At 41.0% G+C, this 17,276-nt stretch overlaps 1 protein-coding gene across 2 annotated transcripts in view; it reads right to left on the minus strand.

The window, feature by feature from the left end:
• The window catches only part of LOC148010924 (ER lumen protein-retaining receptor-like), a 57,254-nt gene extending 40,274 nt beyond the window's left edge, over positions 1-16,980 (minus strand). The window contains exons 1-7 of one of the 2 annotated variants that reach the window (XM_087671350.1): positions 16,640-16,976; positions 16,367-16,556; positions 16,083-16,222; positions 13,452-13,717; positions 12,408-12,523; positions 12,029-12,102; positions 295-358 (exon numbers count right to left, since the gene is read on the minus strand). In XM_087671350.1, coding sequence (XP_087527476.1) covers positions 295-358; positions 12,029-12,102; positions 12,408-12,523; positions 13,452-13,717; positions 16,083-16,173 — 611 coding nt within the window. In that variant the 5' untranslated portion in view covers positions 16,174-16,222; positions 16,367-16,556; positions 16,640-16,976. Of the gene's footprint in view, positions 1-294; positions 359-12,028; positions 12,103-12,407; positions 12,524-13,451; positions 13,718-16,082; positions 16,235-16,366 lie in introns of both variants that reach the window. The other variant, XM_087671352.1, reaches the window with a different exon arrangement.
• Positions 16,981-17,276: the final 296 nt, after the last annotated feature.

Raw genomic sequence — 17,276 nt, forward strand, 5'->3', positions numbered from 1 at the left:
GCAAACATATTCTGCTTCAAATTCCTAATATCCAACCGGCCATGACTTAGAACTTTTACATCAAACCTTTTCAGACAACTGTTATTATTCACATACATCTTTTAACCATTGAAAATGATCCCAATAGATAAGTAGAAAGTTGAAACTGTTTTAAAAAACTTTACAAAGCTGGAACAAGCTCCAAAAAGATTTTACTATTGACTGCTATGCTATTACTGCACATTAGTAAGAATTAATATCAAGTTTCAGACCCAAAAATAAAGACAACACTTAATCAATACATCAAGGATGTACCTTTTTAGATAGAAATAGAAAAAATCTGCATAAAGTGCTGTTTGTACAAGCCCTGACACCCAAGCTGCAAAAGAAAAGGCAGGATTCAAAACAGGACATGCAATGTCATGCAAGGAGGCAACTAAACAAAACATCCTACCACTAGGAAGATGAAAAGGAGTTAAAACTTGCACAGTACAAAAGAAGCCACGTGTGTCAAACCCACACCACAACTTAAGTTCACAATAGTACATATGGACTGCCACTCATCCTACATTCAGCAAACAAAACAATCACGAGCATGTAACAATGCATAGATACATGTCCACATATTTGATGTACACAAAGGAAGGTGTATTGGAACTGGTCATTCACAGGGTCACAGGTGCCCAAGCCCTGATCCATAGGTGCTTCCTTTTGACTTCTGGCTGACCATCTTCTTACAGGTTGTCCTACTTTCCTGTCTACAAAAAGAGGATGTCTGGCCGCATTCCTACACTTGTGTTTGCAGATCCTTGGTGCAGAGAGAGGAAACCTATGGACTATGTAAAGCCACACTCCAACCATTGTATTCTTTGACTCTCATCTTGGATTTCCATTCCCATTTACTTGTCTTCATGTTTATCATCTGTGCATTGTCACTTTCATCGTTTCACTGTGGTATTGCTCTTTTAACATGATATCAGAGCTGAGCTTGAAGGAGAGATGCCTATGTTTTCAAAATTGTATGCTGATATCATGGCATTCTTTTTGCTTGTAAATTCTTGCCGTGGTAGGTGAATAATTCTTGCATTCCTTAGTATTAGATGTGTGTCAAGCTGCTTTTCGTGCTGTTGACCTTGGAGCATGGAAAGCAGTGTGTGCATGCTATTGAAGCACAAGCCACACAATGTGATGATCCAGCTGCTCTAAGCACTCCACCATCTGTGTTGATGTGTGCTGCCTATGTTAAGCCTTTGTTTGTGTTCCTTACTCTTGTTCATGTGCATTGATGATGGGATTAACTTTTTAGGCTTCAACTTAAAACATCATGTTTAAGATTCGTATAGTCCTGTTGAGATTGTTTATGTGAGGGATGCTTTTGCTTGGTTTTGCATCATGGTGCTATCTTGGCGTTCCCATGGTAAACCTTTACTTACATTTCCAATGCATGTTCATGTATGTGACAATTGGATTGCTTTATAGGATTTGACTTGAACCAAACATCTGCTTAAGGTTTTTTGCTGTTAACACACTCCCTTTGCTACTCTCTTTGTCCAGGGTAATTATGGGTGTATGTTAAGTTTAATTTGGGCAACTCCATGCTATCATTTCTGTTGAGGTTCAAGGTTATCCATGATCACTTGCTCACATGGGGACAACTCTTACTTCCAGCTATTTTGGACCTTATCACGCATCCTTCAAAGTATGAGAGGGTGGCCAAAGCCATGAGATTTCAGATTTTTGATATTGATCTGATGATCTAAATTCCTTGCTACAAGGCTAAGGAAGGATCTGATATATGGCAGTGATGTTGAGAAGGAAATGGTGGTTCTTGCAATGATAGGCTGTCAGTAGACCTTGCTGGTCTGATCAAATAATGAGGGTTAACAGGCAGGAGGAGAAAGAAAGAAATCAGAAAACGAGAGAGTTGTGGTTCTCCAGCCAGCCATGTACAACCCATTAATGATTGATTAATTGAACCATAGTAAGTTTGGTGCATGTCTACCACCACATCATCCCAACTTAGTTGGCCTAAGCCCCTAATCAAACATCCTAATTGGCAAATTCCCATAATTTATTAGATATTATCCCCTGTTCACACAGATCTCACATGTGCATAATTGATCATGCCTCCTATGCATATTTGATAATACACGGACAGTCATAGTTCTCAATGGTGTTTTTCCCTTTGTGTCACAATAATTCACGTTGCAATTCCTCGCCCTTCCGAAATATTTTCATCTCCAAAAACAAAATTGAAGGTCCAACTCTAAGTTGTGAAACTATTTTTGAATAGTATATATACACTCCCATATTGGAACTCTCTTCAAAACAATTGTTTAACTATAAGGGTATTTCTAATCGATTGTATCTGTTGTTCATCATTACAAACATCTAAAACTCCTCTAAGCTCATATGAAACTGATTGTTTCTCAAAGAATTCCACTATCTCATTCCTCAATACAAGCTTATGTATTTCATCCAGTTTTCCCTTAAGTGTACTTCCATTTCCCCCTAAGCATACTTCCATGAAATACTAGATGTATCTTATTAGAAAAATTAATTGGATAATGAAGCACAACAAGCTGGTCACCAAAACACAGCAATCAGAGGCTGAAATCTAGTAGACGCAACAGTGTATCACCAAAGGAAGGCTGAAAACCGATCACCCGAGGCAGAGAACTGTCAGGCGATAATAGGAAAGTGTTTCCTAATGTAGACAGCCTGCTAGATAGCAAAAAGGAAGGTGCTGTAGCAATCGCCTGGTGGGAGAGATGGCAATAGCCCATCACCTAGCACCAAATGTTGAAAAGGCATGCTGATCAGATGCTATGATAGCACAACAAATGAAGACCTCCAAACAACAGGGCAATGGCTTAAAACAGGCCACCAAGGGCTGGATAGTGATGAGCTGCAATTGTGATGGCTGGACAGCAAATTGTAGGTGGCTGATGGCTGAAACCTGCATGGTAGAGTGAGAAACCTGCATAAAAGGATAAGACTAAATGGTTGGCAGATTGTCTATTTATAGATGTTGAAGGGTGCCCCAAAATTTAGGGTTTTGGGAAACCATTGAAACTCTCTCGAACCACGCACCAAATGTGTGTTTTTCATTAATTAAGCATGTTTTGGGGCTATTTAAAAATGCTAAACTGTAAAGCATGTTTTAGCTCAACACACTCTAATGAATTATGTACCACAAGAGAGAGTTCTAGCCAAGATCTACAAAATCACCCTCCTCCATCCACTTCGCATCCATTAGTGAATAATCTTGAAATTCTACCAAATAGCAACACGACACATTACCTTTCACTTTCCTTTCCTTCCGTGCCAATAGAATATGTTCCAAAACTAAAATCTCATCTAATTCCTCAACATAAAGCTAAAACTCATCACCAACATCTTTTGGCACATTTCTACAAAGGGGACTAAGGAGACTCACATGAAATGCATTATGAATCCTCCAATGATTAGGTAGCTTAAGAATGTAAGCCACCTCGTTAATCTTCTCTAGAACTTGAAAAGACCCCAAACAATGTGTATTGAGCTTAGAAACAAGCTCTCTTTGCCTTTCCTTTTCTTAAGCCTACCCTTTTCAAAGCACAAAGGAACCTAGTTACCCTCTACAAACTTTAATGCTCTACGATGACATTTAGCTGTGAAACTAGCCTTCCTCCTTGGAAAGGGTGGTAAAACCTGATCAAGCACTTAATTAAAGCATTTAACAATTGCGCATAAATTGAAATGCACTCACTACCTTCAATCTTGGACAATAGACACCCGGTTGGCCCCAAAACCAATGTCCCTTTCAATATTTATTTATCTTTAATTGCTAATGGACAATGTACAAGTTCAGATTCCACAATCTCCTTTGTTGATCCAAAGGCCCCTTGATGTACATACAATCAACAAGTAAGTTGGGCCAATTGACCCTTGATTTTCACCTAGGAATAACACACATGGAACCACCAACTGGCCAAATGCTATTCCAATTTACATTGGATGACCTGGCATCTAAAATCCTTGTCAATTCCACGAATTTCATGTACTGATTTCAATGTACAATGCCTATTCCTATTGGCATGGGTCCCAAGGTGACTGTCAAAACCTAATTTCCGTAAAAATTTAGGATTTACAACAGAAATCCTCTTGCTATCCCCCAAATTTGGCTTAGATTTGCTAAGAATGACTAAGAAATGTTGAGATCTTTTGAGAGATTATTGGAGAAGATGAGAGAAAGCCAAGATAAGAGAGAAATCTAATTTTCTTCCCCTAATGTCACCATTGACACTTATTAACCAAACAAATGTGCTAGGGTCAAAATTGATACCAACTGACCCTCAAAGCCCAAGTGCCATAACTTATCACGACTTTTGTCTTTGACACCCACTGCATCCTCCAGGTCCTTGGCATGTTACCATGAAATAACTGCTATATCCATCACATGTGCTAAATAACCTTGCACATTTCATTAATAACTTAATCAAATATTATCCACAAGAATAAAACATCTTAAAATTTTACATCCCCATAATAAACATCCCCCTTAAAAACCCTACAATCATCCTCTTACAAACTGATTGCACTACATTGTGCCAAAAGAAAAGCATATTGCACTGGAATTTCCATAAGGCAAAACTTAAGTCAGCTCTAACTAAAAAAGTCATCTAGGTAAAGTTGCAACAACTAAGGATGCTCTACCAAGTTGAACTTGACTGAGCTCAACACTAGCCGAAAGGCATCTAGATAAAGCTGCAACGACTAAGGATGATCTACCAAGTCATCCTCTTCCATCCATTTTACATCCATTGATGAATAATTCTAAAACTTCACCAAATATCTCTTGGAAACTTTACCTCTAGCCTTTCTTTCCTTATGTGCTCAGATCTACTCACGTACCAAAATCTCATCCAGCTCCTCAACCTCAGGTTGAATTTCAGCAGACTTATCCTATGGCACATCATCACAAAAATGCCTCAACAAGCTGACATGAAAGGCATTGTGTATCCATCAATGTGGAAGTAATTTCAATCGATATGCCACATCATTGATCTTTTCCAACACTTGAAAGGACCCATAGTATCTCATACTTAACTTCAGATACAATCTCTCTCTTCCTTTTCCATCTTTTTCAATCTCGCTTTATCTTTGCATAGCTACAACCAAGTTTTCCACATAACGGTCAACCTTAAAGATATTATCCTTAGTCTGCAATATAGGTAGTATCTTCTAGCCACCCTAAACCACATCAAATGGAGCTTTGCCAGTAGAACTAGGCATTGTATTATTGTAAGCAAACTCAACTAAGGGCAAATACTACTCTCACTATATCTTGTGATCTAAGATATAGCATCTCAAAATATCTAACACTATGGAATTTACTTCCTTGATCTGACCATCTATTTACGGAAGGAAGAAGGAGAATTTCAGCATGGCACCCATGTTCTCAAGCAACCCCTTTCAAAATAAATTGGTTATCCAAGGGTCTCTATCACTAACAATTGACTATAGTATACCATGATACTTAAAGATATATTGCAAAAACAAGCACGTCATATGATCAACCTTTATATTCTTCCTCACGAGAATAAAATAGGCCTATTTGCTAAACTTGCAAATGATAGTCCGTATCCCATCATTCATTGTAAGTGTCCTAAGAAGCTCAAAAATAAAGTCCATTGCACTGCTCTGCCAAAGCCTATCTAGAAAAGGCAAGGACTGTAACAAACCCAACATCTTTTCCCTATCATGTTTTACCTTCTAACATATAATGCATGTCCTAACAAACTGCTCTTATCATGCCTCAAAGCTAGCCAATAAAAGAAATGCTCCACTGCCTTGATTGTGGCATCAAAACCCCCCTGTCGTACATATGGAAGAGCATGACTTTCAATAATACCTGTCAAAAGATGACGTACCAGCGAGACAGTAGGGTTTGCAAGGAGGAACACAGAGTGAACTCGAAAAACATGGAGAAGAGAAAAGAAAAGAGAACAAACTCTGATGAATGAAATGATGAAGTTCTGAATCATGGAGTGAATGTGATACAAGGGAACAAGGGTGTAGTAGCACAAGGAAGATGATAAGGACAACCACAAACCACAAACTGCAATGTCCTCTTGAAGGAGTGTGAGGATACTGGAGAGGCCAGAGAGAAGAGATGATGGATTGAATGAATGAGCAAGTGGCCTATAAATAGACATAGTCAATCTACGGTGGCACCCCTTTATGGGATTGCAAACCCTAAACGCGAAACACAAAAACGCAAAAATACAAACTGCGAGTGAAGAGTGAATCAACACCCCCTCGCAAGCCCAAAAAGAGAAACAAGAAAAGAGTGAGGTGGGGATGGAATGCTACATGTTGAAGAATGCTCGTACAGCAAGTGTCACTTGGACAATGTCCCTCATGGAAAAATTGTTTACTTGCCCAAGCGCTCTAGTATAAAGATAATGAAAACATGCAGTGCATAGGAGAAATGTCGGACTTTGTGTGGTATCGAGAACCATAAGGATATGTCTGTACTCAATCTTGGGAGTTAGCTCCATGCTAACCAAGTGACCAAGGGAATAAGAAGAGAAGAAAGAAAATGTAGAGAATTCCTAAGATCCAAGATTTCCACATGAAAGATAACCTGCAGTAAATAACAATAGACAAAGTGAACTCGAGAACCCGAAACTCAACCTCGGGAGAGAAGCCACTAGCTCCGTGCATCCATGCAAGAAGGAATACGAAGGCCTTGTCACCAAGTCGTAGTTGAACCTTCAAGGCTCCAATCTAGGTAGATCCTCCAGATCCTAAGAATCAATAAGTGAGATGACCGTTGGAAGGAAGCCACCCCATCCAAGGGTAGAAGAAGAAGGTAAAAGGCCTCTGCCAGGATGTGCAAAGAATTGAGCGGTGGGTGAAAACCCCCTCTGAAACTAGAGGAATAGGAGTCCCTTCTAAAGTTACAATAGATGTAGATGCCCCCTCACAGGGCAAAGAAAAATCACCCCCTCTAAATCCCCCTCCGAGGTAGATAGGCAATCCAAAAACTCATGGATCACGGACTTCGAAATGTCTGAGGATGAAGGAAGTGCCATCAATCGTGCCAAAGGTATCCAAGGTGGTGAATAAGTCCCAGAAGTGGCCTCTCAAACTTGAGTAGACGAGGATAAAGGGTGGAGCTCAAACTGAGCAATGAGTGGGCAACAGTCATTGCTTCTCAATGGAGCAAACCGGGAAGCCGAAGAAGTGGAAGGAGTCGAGCAACCACTGTCTTTCAAAGAAGCGGACTAACGAGGAGACGATATCAAACAATCATTGTCTCTCGATAGAGCGGAATGCAGAACCACGGGCCATGGTAGCCATTGTACCTGAAAATAGGTAGAAAAAAATTGCCGCTAGCATTGCAATGATCTCCAAGAGGTCGTAGCGCCAATCGATCCTCCGTGTGCTCGAAAGGACTTAGTGCACATCGGATGCATCTCATTGCCTTGAGCATAGTACTCTGATAGCCAATGTAGAACAATCTCTATGGCTTAAAAAGGAGAGGTGGCACAAGGAGTGCCTGGTAAAAGACGCATATACTCCGAGAGAGTAGGAAGTAAAGGTCGAAGTCGGCAAGCATCGATGGTGTGTCCAATGATGTCACAATAGAGGCAAACAGTAGTCTAGTCATCTGTTGGTAAAGAAGCCATGGTTACCAGTGTGCCTTACTGAAGAAGGAAGACATGGAAGAGATCAACCACGAACCACGAACCACGAACCACGAACCACAATGTTCACCTCAAGGGGTGTGAGGGCAGTGTGAAGCACGAATTGCAATGTCCATTGCAAGGGGTGGGCGGGCAGTGGAAGGGCTGAAAGTGAGCTGCCAGTGGGAGGAAGATGCTACCAACAGTAAGAGGTTGCAACCAATAGAAAAACGCAAGTGAGAAGAGAGAAACTTAAAATGCAAGCTATGGAAGAGAGAGGCTAAAAACGCAAAAAAAGCCAACAAGAGCAATCAATATGCCGAAATCAGCTCCAAACAGTGTGATAGGTTGCAAACAAGCACCAGACTATTGTAGACAGCAATAGCCAACTTGCACTGCAGTGTCCTCCGCATCCGAGGTATGGGCAGCAAACTGAAATACTTAAAATCTGCAAAAACGAGATTGTTTTGTGAGTGGAGAGTGATCAGCGACAGCCACTTTGCTGTAAATAGCTGCAAACAAGAGGTGGAGGGCTAGAAACAAGCGCTTGACTGTAGATGACAACAAGGGACAGCTGAGACTACGATGTCCTCCGCAAAAGGCATGTGGGCAACAAGCTGAAAGCACCTAAAACCTGCAAAAACGAGATTTTGATGCAATGAAAGAAGAAGAGAATGGAATGCCAAACCCACCACCGGTCTTTGCTATCATTGGAGTGGAGAATCTTTGCTGCTATTTGAGTAGATCCAACTCTGATACCATGTCAAAAGATAACATACCAACAAGATAGTAGGGTTTGCGAGGAGGAACCCGAACATGGAGAAGAGAAGAGAAGAGAGAAGAAACTCTGGAGAATGGAATGATGAAGTTCTGAATCATGGAGTGAATGTGATACAAGGGAACAAGGGTACCGTAGCACAAGGAAGATGATGAGAACAGCCACGAACCATGAACCGCAATGTCTTCCTGAAGGGATGTAAGGGTAGTGAAGAGACCGAAGAGAAAATGTGACGGACTGAATGAATCAACCATAAGGAATAAATGAGAGAGTGGCCTATAAATAGGCATAGTCAATCTAGGGTGGCGCCCCTTTTTAGGGCTGCAAACCCTAAACGCAAAACACAAAAAAGCAAACTGCGAGTAAAGGGTGAAGGGTTTCTAAACAATAACTTTAGGCCCAACTACTTTGTGACACACAATCATACATGCATCATTAAAAATCCATCTTTAAGCACAAAGTGCTCATACCTCTAGCCATTGCAAAGCTGATCATAAACATTACCGAAGTCCGATTCAACAACATATTGCTTTTTCATGGCATCCAACTCAATGTAATAAACCATGCTAATGGCTAAAACTTGTGGGTTATACGCGATAGTGCATCAGCCACTTTTTACCATCAATGTCAAAAAGTATCTCAAAGTCTAATGATCTGTCTATACTATAAAATCAGCCCCCAACAAATAATGTTTCCACGTAGACAATGCATGAATTACAACCAAGAGCTCTTTCTCATAGACTTGCAAATTCTTCTCTACACCATGGAGAATTTAGCACTCATAAGCTATTACCACAAGCATCACACTAAAACCACAAATGACTTCCTTAGATCGGGCAACAAAAGCACAAAAAAAAAGTTTGCCGGTCTTATGTGCTTCTCAAGCAACTTGGTCACAGTAAGGAAGTAATGGAAGGTCAAGTGATTTGTCTATACCACAAAATCAGCACCTAGCAAGTAATATTTCCAAGTGGAGAGAGCATGTATGATAGGCAAAAGTTCTTCCTCATATACCTGCAATTTCAAACCCTACAATATTCTACTCTCCTATATCACTATCCATCCTTTTTGCATAAGGAAGGCACCAACATTGTTGCCACATCCATCACACTAAACAATAAAAGCTTTGCAGAGATCTAGCAAGATCAACACTAGCTCCAAACAAAGCTTCTCTTTCAACCTATTAAATGCTGCAATCTGATTTATAGCCACTAAAAACCAACTCCCTTCTTCTACAAAGCATCAAAGGATAGAGAAATCTCTATAAAATCACAAATGAATTCGCTAAAGTATGAACAAAGTCCCAAAAACCATCATCCAAACTTCACAGATATGGCCAACTCCATAAGAACACCCTTCTTAGAAGTCAAGTGTATGTTTATCAAGTTCTGCAAATATAATCATGTAAAATGGCAAGGCAAATGTATTGAATAGTTAAATAGCTCAATTATACTTATACCACTATATCCATACTTAGCTAGCAAATTAAGGAGCATAGAAAGTATCTTCAAATGACACCCAACATTTGCCACATGTCACAGAAAGCCATGAAGCCCTTCTTCTGCAATGGCTCTAAGGAGGAGTCATCCATTGGTAGTAATACCTCAATCGTTGCCTCCATCTCAAGCTCTAGGATTTAAGGCAGGTGCAAACTCTCTCTCCTATTGAAAAGCCCACTAGAGGAAGCACCTTGCACATGGTCAGATTGGTCACGCACCCCTTGCATGGTTTGCCCAAGAGCTCTTCTCACTAGACGTATCTTTCATCTATGTGTCAAATCCTACCACCGCAAGCTGCCACATGGCATCCATATGCTGTGTTTGACTGCTGCCAGTTTCCACAACCTGATTTGCTGCAGTCCCAAGGCTGTCCTACCCTGTTGGAGCTGCTGCCATGACCGCATTTCCAGCTTCGCCTTCTCCAAACAACTGGCAGCCTGGTTCTCAGCCTTTGTGACCTGTTTCCAGCACTGGCAACCTAATTTCCAGCTTCGCCTTCTCCTCCAAACAACAGGCAGCCTGGTTCTCAGCCTTCGTGACCTGTTTCCAGCACTGGCAACCTAATTTCCAGCTGGACAATCAGCAGCCTGATCTGTCTTTTCATCTGGAGCTGCTGCATTGCTCACATTATCATCAGCCAATCAGTGTTTGGCTGATTCTGCCATTCTACATCAGATTCTTCATCACCAACATCACTTGGACACATCCAAAGGCTGTCACCAGTCTTTACACTGCTGTGCTTTGCCATTCCAGTAACAAATATTGCTGCATTTCGACATCCAGACTGCTGCCTTGCTGTCCTTGGCCCTCTACATCAGATTTACTGCCATCGACTGGCCCTCAACTGCTGTGTTTCATCACCCTCAACTTCAATCCACTGCTCCTAGCTCATCGTTGGTTGTATTCTTGCAATATGGATCTGTTTGCAGATAGTGACACACCCTCCGCCACTCTCCCTCAGCCTGCTCCCACGAGAGATAATGACTGTTGGTCATCTCTGCTCCTTGAGCTCCATCTGTATCATATTCTTACCATTCATTCATTACATTCATGCTCCTTTTGCACTCGTCTGTGTTCACTACATTTTAGTCATGTTTGTACACTCTTAAGGGTTTGCTTTGTGCAAATCCTAGCATATCTTAATAGGTAAGCATGATCAGCTAGGTAAATAAGTTTCAGGCCATGAAGGTGGTCATCTACCATCATGTGACTAGACAAGTCTCTTCTACAAATATTAAGCTCGTTGGGCTTGCCAAGCACCACTCATTGGCATGATGGCTCTTAATTGTTGTAAAACCCTCACTGATGTGAGGATAGGATTGGGCCCAGCTAGGCTGAAGGCTCCTGTTGAGAGGACTTCCTTCAAATAGTGCAAGCACTGTTCACCTGTAATGACAACAGTCAGCTGGCTCAGTAGACAAGGAGCTGGTGGACAGAATTTCAGTACAGTTAGAGAAAATATATCAAGGCCGGACTCCTTAAATCAACAGCCTTTTTGGGACCTCCAAGCTTATAAGAAGCAGTCTAATCCTTTACTATGCTCGCATGCCTGCATTCCTGAACACTTTCGTGTTGAGAAGTGTATACAGTCATCACTTCCAATTTACAAGATGGTAGCATCCTTTCAATTTGTTCCAGTAAGCATTCACTGGCTCGAAGGTGCACATAAAAGCATTAATGATAAATTTAAAAAATCCTTTCAATTTGACTCCAGTTAGCATTCACCAGTTCAAAGGTATACATATAAAAAGCATTCCATCATCAACAAGTGTTAACATAAGCTTTTAGGTCTCAAGTCTCTAATGTATTCAGCATTATCAGATTTGAGGTCTCTAATGTGTCTTCTCAAAAGCAACATATAATCCAGTGAGCTAGAAATATGTATATGAAGACATTTGAAGATGATCAGATACACAGAACCAAGTGTGCATATGACATAAGTTCATTCTTCCATCCACAAGACAACTTTTTTAGCACCCATTAACACACAGTAAGAGTAAGCCATACATACAGGCGCAAACATATCCCATAAGGGAAGAACAGAAGTTGCAATACTAAACACTGCATGATTGTTTTCAGGTTTGTCTAAAACTTACTGATCCACTTTCGATAATGGCTTTCAGTCAAATATCGATAGACCCAATTCAATATGTAGAAACCTCTATATGCCCTGCCAGCACAAATAGAAAACATGTGATGTATTATTATTATTATCAATCAAGGCAGTTAGTTCATAGCCAAAGCTACCGATTTGCGATCAAAGATGTTCACTCAAGCAGAGACACAGAAAGAACAAGAGAAAAAAACCTCATCCAGCTAACAAATCTCTCTCTCTAGAAAATCAGTGACAAAGTGCTTCCATTATTTATGCAGACTGACTTTAAATTTTTCTGAGAAGGATTTTGTACAGCAATAGGTCCTCATACAGTTGATACTTCACATTAAAGTAACAAACTAAAGGAATTGGGGTCTCACCCCAGAAAGAATACATAATTTCCTGTAAGGTTGTCAACATTCTTTGTTCTCTGTAAAAGCACTAACTGAGGCAGAATAGCAACAGCTTCAAGGTACAGGGAAAATGTCCACATTACCTGGTCAACCAGACAAAGCAACAGGTAAACAAAAAATCTCGGAAAGGATCATTTGCTACAGTTCTATGCACCAGGTTCCAAAACCAGCACATTCATACACATTCAAATTAAACTAATACCAGTGCTTGAGCCAGTAATAGGCGGTATAGACTTCCTTGCATTTTCTTTACAGGTGACTCTCTTAGATTGGCAGACATGCAGCAGAAGAAGTAATAACCAGTGTTTAATGCACTTAAGCTGACTACTTTTTATGCTGGTAGTTGTTCCCAGCCTGTCAGGCAGCAGCACTATGTGAATAATGAAGAGGGGACAAGAGTCTCCATAAAGAGCTGTACAATGCACAAGCAAGCTGTGCATGTGTGCAAGAAGTGAGTACCAAGCAGCACTGTAAGTGTTCAAGTAACTGAAACAGCTCCCACTTGCAAGTAGAAACAAAACAAAGCTGAACTATTCAAGCATCGGCCATATAAAAATATGGAATCAACAATTAGACTCTTTACTTTTGAAAACTTCATGTCTCCTTACCTCCTCAACAAATTTTCCTTGTCAAGTTCCCTTCTTGACAAAATTTCCCAAATACTAAATATTAACCTAGATAGGGATAGTTAGCCCTTGTAGAGTTAAACCTCTCCCTCTTTAACAGATTTTTATTCCTGTTTGTATTGAACCTATGTCTACTGGAGAAAAGACCCACATACACACGAGTGCACACATGCACATGTGTATTGTGCACACGCGCTATGAAGTCTAGACTTCCTTGTGCCAAGCAAAAAACAATGCCTTAAAAACTTTCCAAGCAACCAGCTCTGTTTCAGAATGAACACGATCTAACCATTTCTGAACTAGCACATACAAATAGCTCCTAAAACAGAAACAGTCAATATTGGCAGTCGATTCCAAATAACACAAACAACCAGTTTTAGTATACCTCACGAAATGTGAACCTTTCATGCACCAAGAGAGCCAAGAGAAAGCATGGTAGAATCAAGAAATAATGTCGGAAGGTATCTTGCTCTTTATCATAAGAACGTCGAACAATTTTATGGTACCTCATATACCATACTATTGAGAAGGAGCTCCACAGAAAAAATAACTTCATGGCAGTGTTGTATACTGATATAAAGTCAGTGAATATATCCAGATATCGAGAGGCAAAAACAATTGCATAAAGCTCTTGAGTCTTCAATGAAATCCCTGCAAATATTCAAACATGACAGTATGAATATCACCACTTAACTGAGACAATGTTGAATTCCCATGCCCTCATCACTCCAAAAGAAGACAGCTGCGGTAATGTTTCCATTTTGCCGGCCAGATTATTTCTTTATAGATCCACAAGACAACAATGAGAAATTGTCCAAAGTACAAAGTCTCAGGGGTATCTACACAAACATGAGGCCCTACAAGCTCCAAAAGAAAGCCAGCTTACATCACAGTCCTCTTTCCAGGATCCTTGAATCATATCTAAAAAATCAACAATAGAAAAACACCAATGACCTCATACACCATACGCATGAAAAGCTTATGCAGCATATGCATGAAAATCTTATGCAGCAGGTGATTGAACCAACCAACAGACATTCAGCTTTCTTTCTCTCTACCTCCAAAATCACGAGGGTAGCTCTGCAAAGAAGATAGGAACACAGCAAGCATGACTGTCGCACAAATCTTGTGCAAAAAGAACATTTGAAAACAAACGCCAGTAAATGGCCTACACTGCATATGAATCAGCCATCCCTCCCCACTACCTACTTCCAGTTACCTTCCAACTAATTTTGAGAGCAGATTTCAATCTACTGTGAACATGGAAAGAAACACAAGTAAAGAGTGCGGAGAGGCATCCTCACAAACAGCAAACTAGATACAAAGTGATAAACACACATAATCAAAGAGGAGAAAGAGGAGTTCACAAATTCAATATCCTTTCGTCCGTGCCTCCTTCTGACATAAAGCTCCACTGTGATTTCCAAACGCAAAAGGTCTAATGATGAGGATAAAAATATTTTAGCTGCATTACACCCTCAACAGGGCAGCATATGTGTGATATCACGAGTGATTGCCTAGCCATACAAACCCTAAGAAAGTGCTGCATACAACATGATAAGCAATTGAAAATCTGTTGAAGAAACAAAGAGGAAGTAGGAATTTTGTGACATCAAGCACAAAACTGAGAAATGATTACATCCAGCCATATAAAACGAGAAACAGATCAAGGTCTATAGATATGAAAATCCCCCCAGACCCACCCCCTCGCCCACAAAAATAAAAAGGGAGAGAAGGTATCTTAAGCCTACATACAGTAGCCTTCCCAATTTGCAGCACAGGAAGCTCCAACAACTGTGTGATGGTGGAGCAGCTCTTCTCACTTTGTTATCCTTATATTTGACTGCCTCTCACTTCACAGTTGCAGCCATTGTTTCAAGCTCCACAAACACGATAGGATGAGCTGACACTCCAATTCTCCACCTTAGGGTTCACAGTTTCCCTTTGCCTTCAGGCTTCAGCCCACAATTCCAGCTAGTCATCAACAGCTAGTTCTTTCATGCAAATTGCGAGTGCAAAGACACAAGTAGGTTCTCCACCACCATCCCTCATTCCTTCTACAGCAATAATACTCTACCTTCAGAGCAAAAAAGTGTGCCCCCTCTGCAAGAGTTCGCATTCACCACAATAAGCAACTCTCAGAGACTACAATGGTACCTCATGCACAATAGGGGTGCAAGACATAGACCGCATTTTGCCTTAAATAATAGCATAGAGCATGGGCAAGCAAGCAGTGTTGCAGGACATCAACCATGTGACTCAAATCTACAAAAATCTGAATGCGATCTGACTGTCCCAAGTCTAAAAAGAGGCCCCATTTCTCCATGCTCAGGCGAAGGTGCAACTGATGGAAGTTGATGACTACATGAGGCTTTCTTCTTGTGCCATCTACAGCAACAGTTCTGGTCCTATGCAGCAATCCACAATATCAAAGTACTGAGAATCAGTAGAGGCTGTACCAGTATTGCTTCAGAGTCCAGATAGCACAGTAGCAGGTCTATCCAGCACTGTGACATTGTTGAAGAGCACACCCTGTGCCATGCAGAGTGGAACAGTTTGTGGTTGTGCATCAATTCAGCAACTAATTTGTGACTGTGAATGAGATTTATGGTGCAAGTCAACTTTTTCAACACAGCCCGTGGGGTCCACATGCTTTGAACCCCTTGTGTGGTAATTGAAGTGAACCAAACCTTAACTCCTTCCCTCTTGCAAGGCAGGTCATCGTTGACTAAGCAGGTTTCAGCATAATCAGGCATACAATGAAGCCTTAGGAATGGATACATATTCCAACAGCTTGCTTTTCGCTAAGTTTACCCCTAAACATGACTGTATATCTGATGAAAATAGCATATTTAGTCTGCCTTCCACGTCAGAGATATTATTCACTTAAGGACGCCACATTTGTAAATGTATGGCTTGATATTTCAACCTCCCTCTTGAGCTAATCATTGCAGGCAAAAAATGTGACAGATAAAAGCCTTTTTTTGTGGCAGCAGCACAAAGCAAGCAGCCGTACCTGCACATGATTTGATGGTATGCATCTTGAGCAGTAAAATCAAGATGCTGAACAAGTGAGACATGTCTCCTGCAAGGCGAAAGATATTCATCTTTGAGCCTTGAAGAGAACTACCAATGCTCCCTCTCGAATTGCCAGACCTGTAAATGAAGCTAGATATCGGAGTGTCAATACAGAGAAATGGCAAACGAGGTGACTGTCAATCGGAACAGCTTTTAAGGACATCCTACAAATTACATTGTACTGTTAATTTTCTACGGTTAATTTGCGTTTTAAAGTCTGACCTTGTGCTTCTCCTACAAGATCCACCCGCAAGAAGCAAAGAGGAAGAGAATGCCTCGAGGCAGATCTAGAATCAATCGGCAGACCGCTCCAATCTGATGAAGAAATCGCGCGACAAGGACGAGTTCTTGTGCTCAGATCTGGTTTGATACCAGGGATGCAGAGTTGCGGAAGTGTGGCCTTCTGGAAACCCTAAATACGGCACAGAGAGGAAGAGCAAGAGATATATATGTATATATGTGAATGACAAAGAAGACGCAGGGCTCGAACGTAACCTGGGACGAGATGGTATGGACTGCGCTGCTTCGTCTGTTAGTGGTGCTGCTTCTTTCTCGTCCTCTTCTTCTACTCCTGCTCCTTGAGAGATGAATGAACGGGCAAAAATGTGAGATCAAATGGGAGAAACGGTGGGAGCGTTTCTGTTGCTTCTGATTCTTTTTGTCACTCTCGCGCTTTTCAGGAGTACTTATGCAGTCTCATTCAAGCTGCCCCCTCCTTTCATGCAGCTTCACTAGGCTACCGAGAGTCTGGAGATGGTAACTACATGACGCCATCCCAAGGGCTTTAAGGTGATGTTCCCGTGCGTGCCTCACATCCTCCAGCAAATTCATTGCCAAATGCACCAAATCTCAACTAGAGACACATACCTCCTCTGAACCTGAAGCCCAACGGATCACATATGAAGACATTAAAATCGATCACATAAAATCATGAGTGTTAGGAAGATGTGGTGAGATTTGTTTAGATGTTGAATGCCTTTTCCACTCCTTCTAAAAGAATAGCCTCCAATATGTGAAGGGTCCCATCAATACTTCTTTACCAAAAGTCTATCCAAAGGGCTACATGTGCCCAAGGTGATTATAAAGGATATAAAGGACACCAATTTTGAACATGTAATTTCAAGCAAAAGAA

This window comes from Lygodium microphyllum, chromosome 29 (assembly GCF_053477565.2).
Source record: "Lygodium microphyllum isolate KBCC chromosome 29, Lygodium_microphyllum_v1.1.10, whole genome shotgun sequence".
NCBI classification, from domain to species: Eukaryota; Viridiplantae; Streptophyta; class Polypodiopsida; order Schizaeales; family Lygodiaceae; genus Lygodium; species Lygodium microphyllum.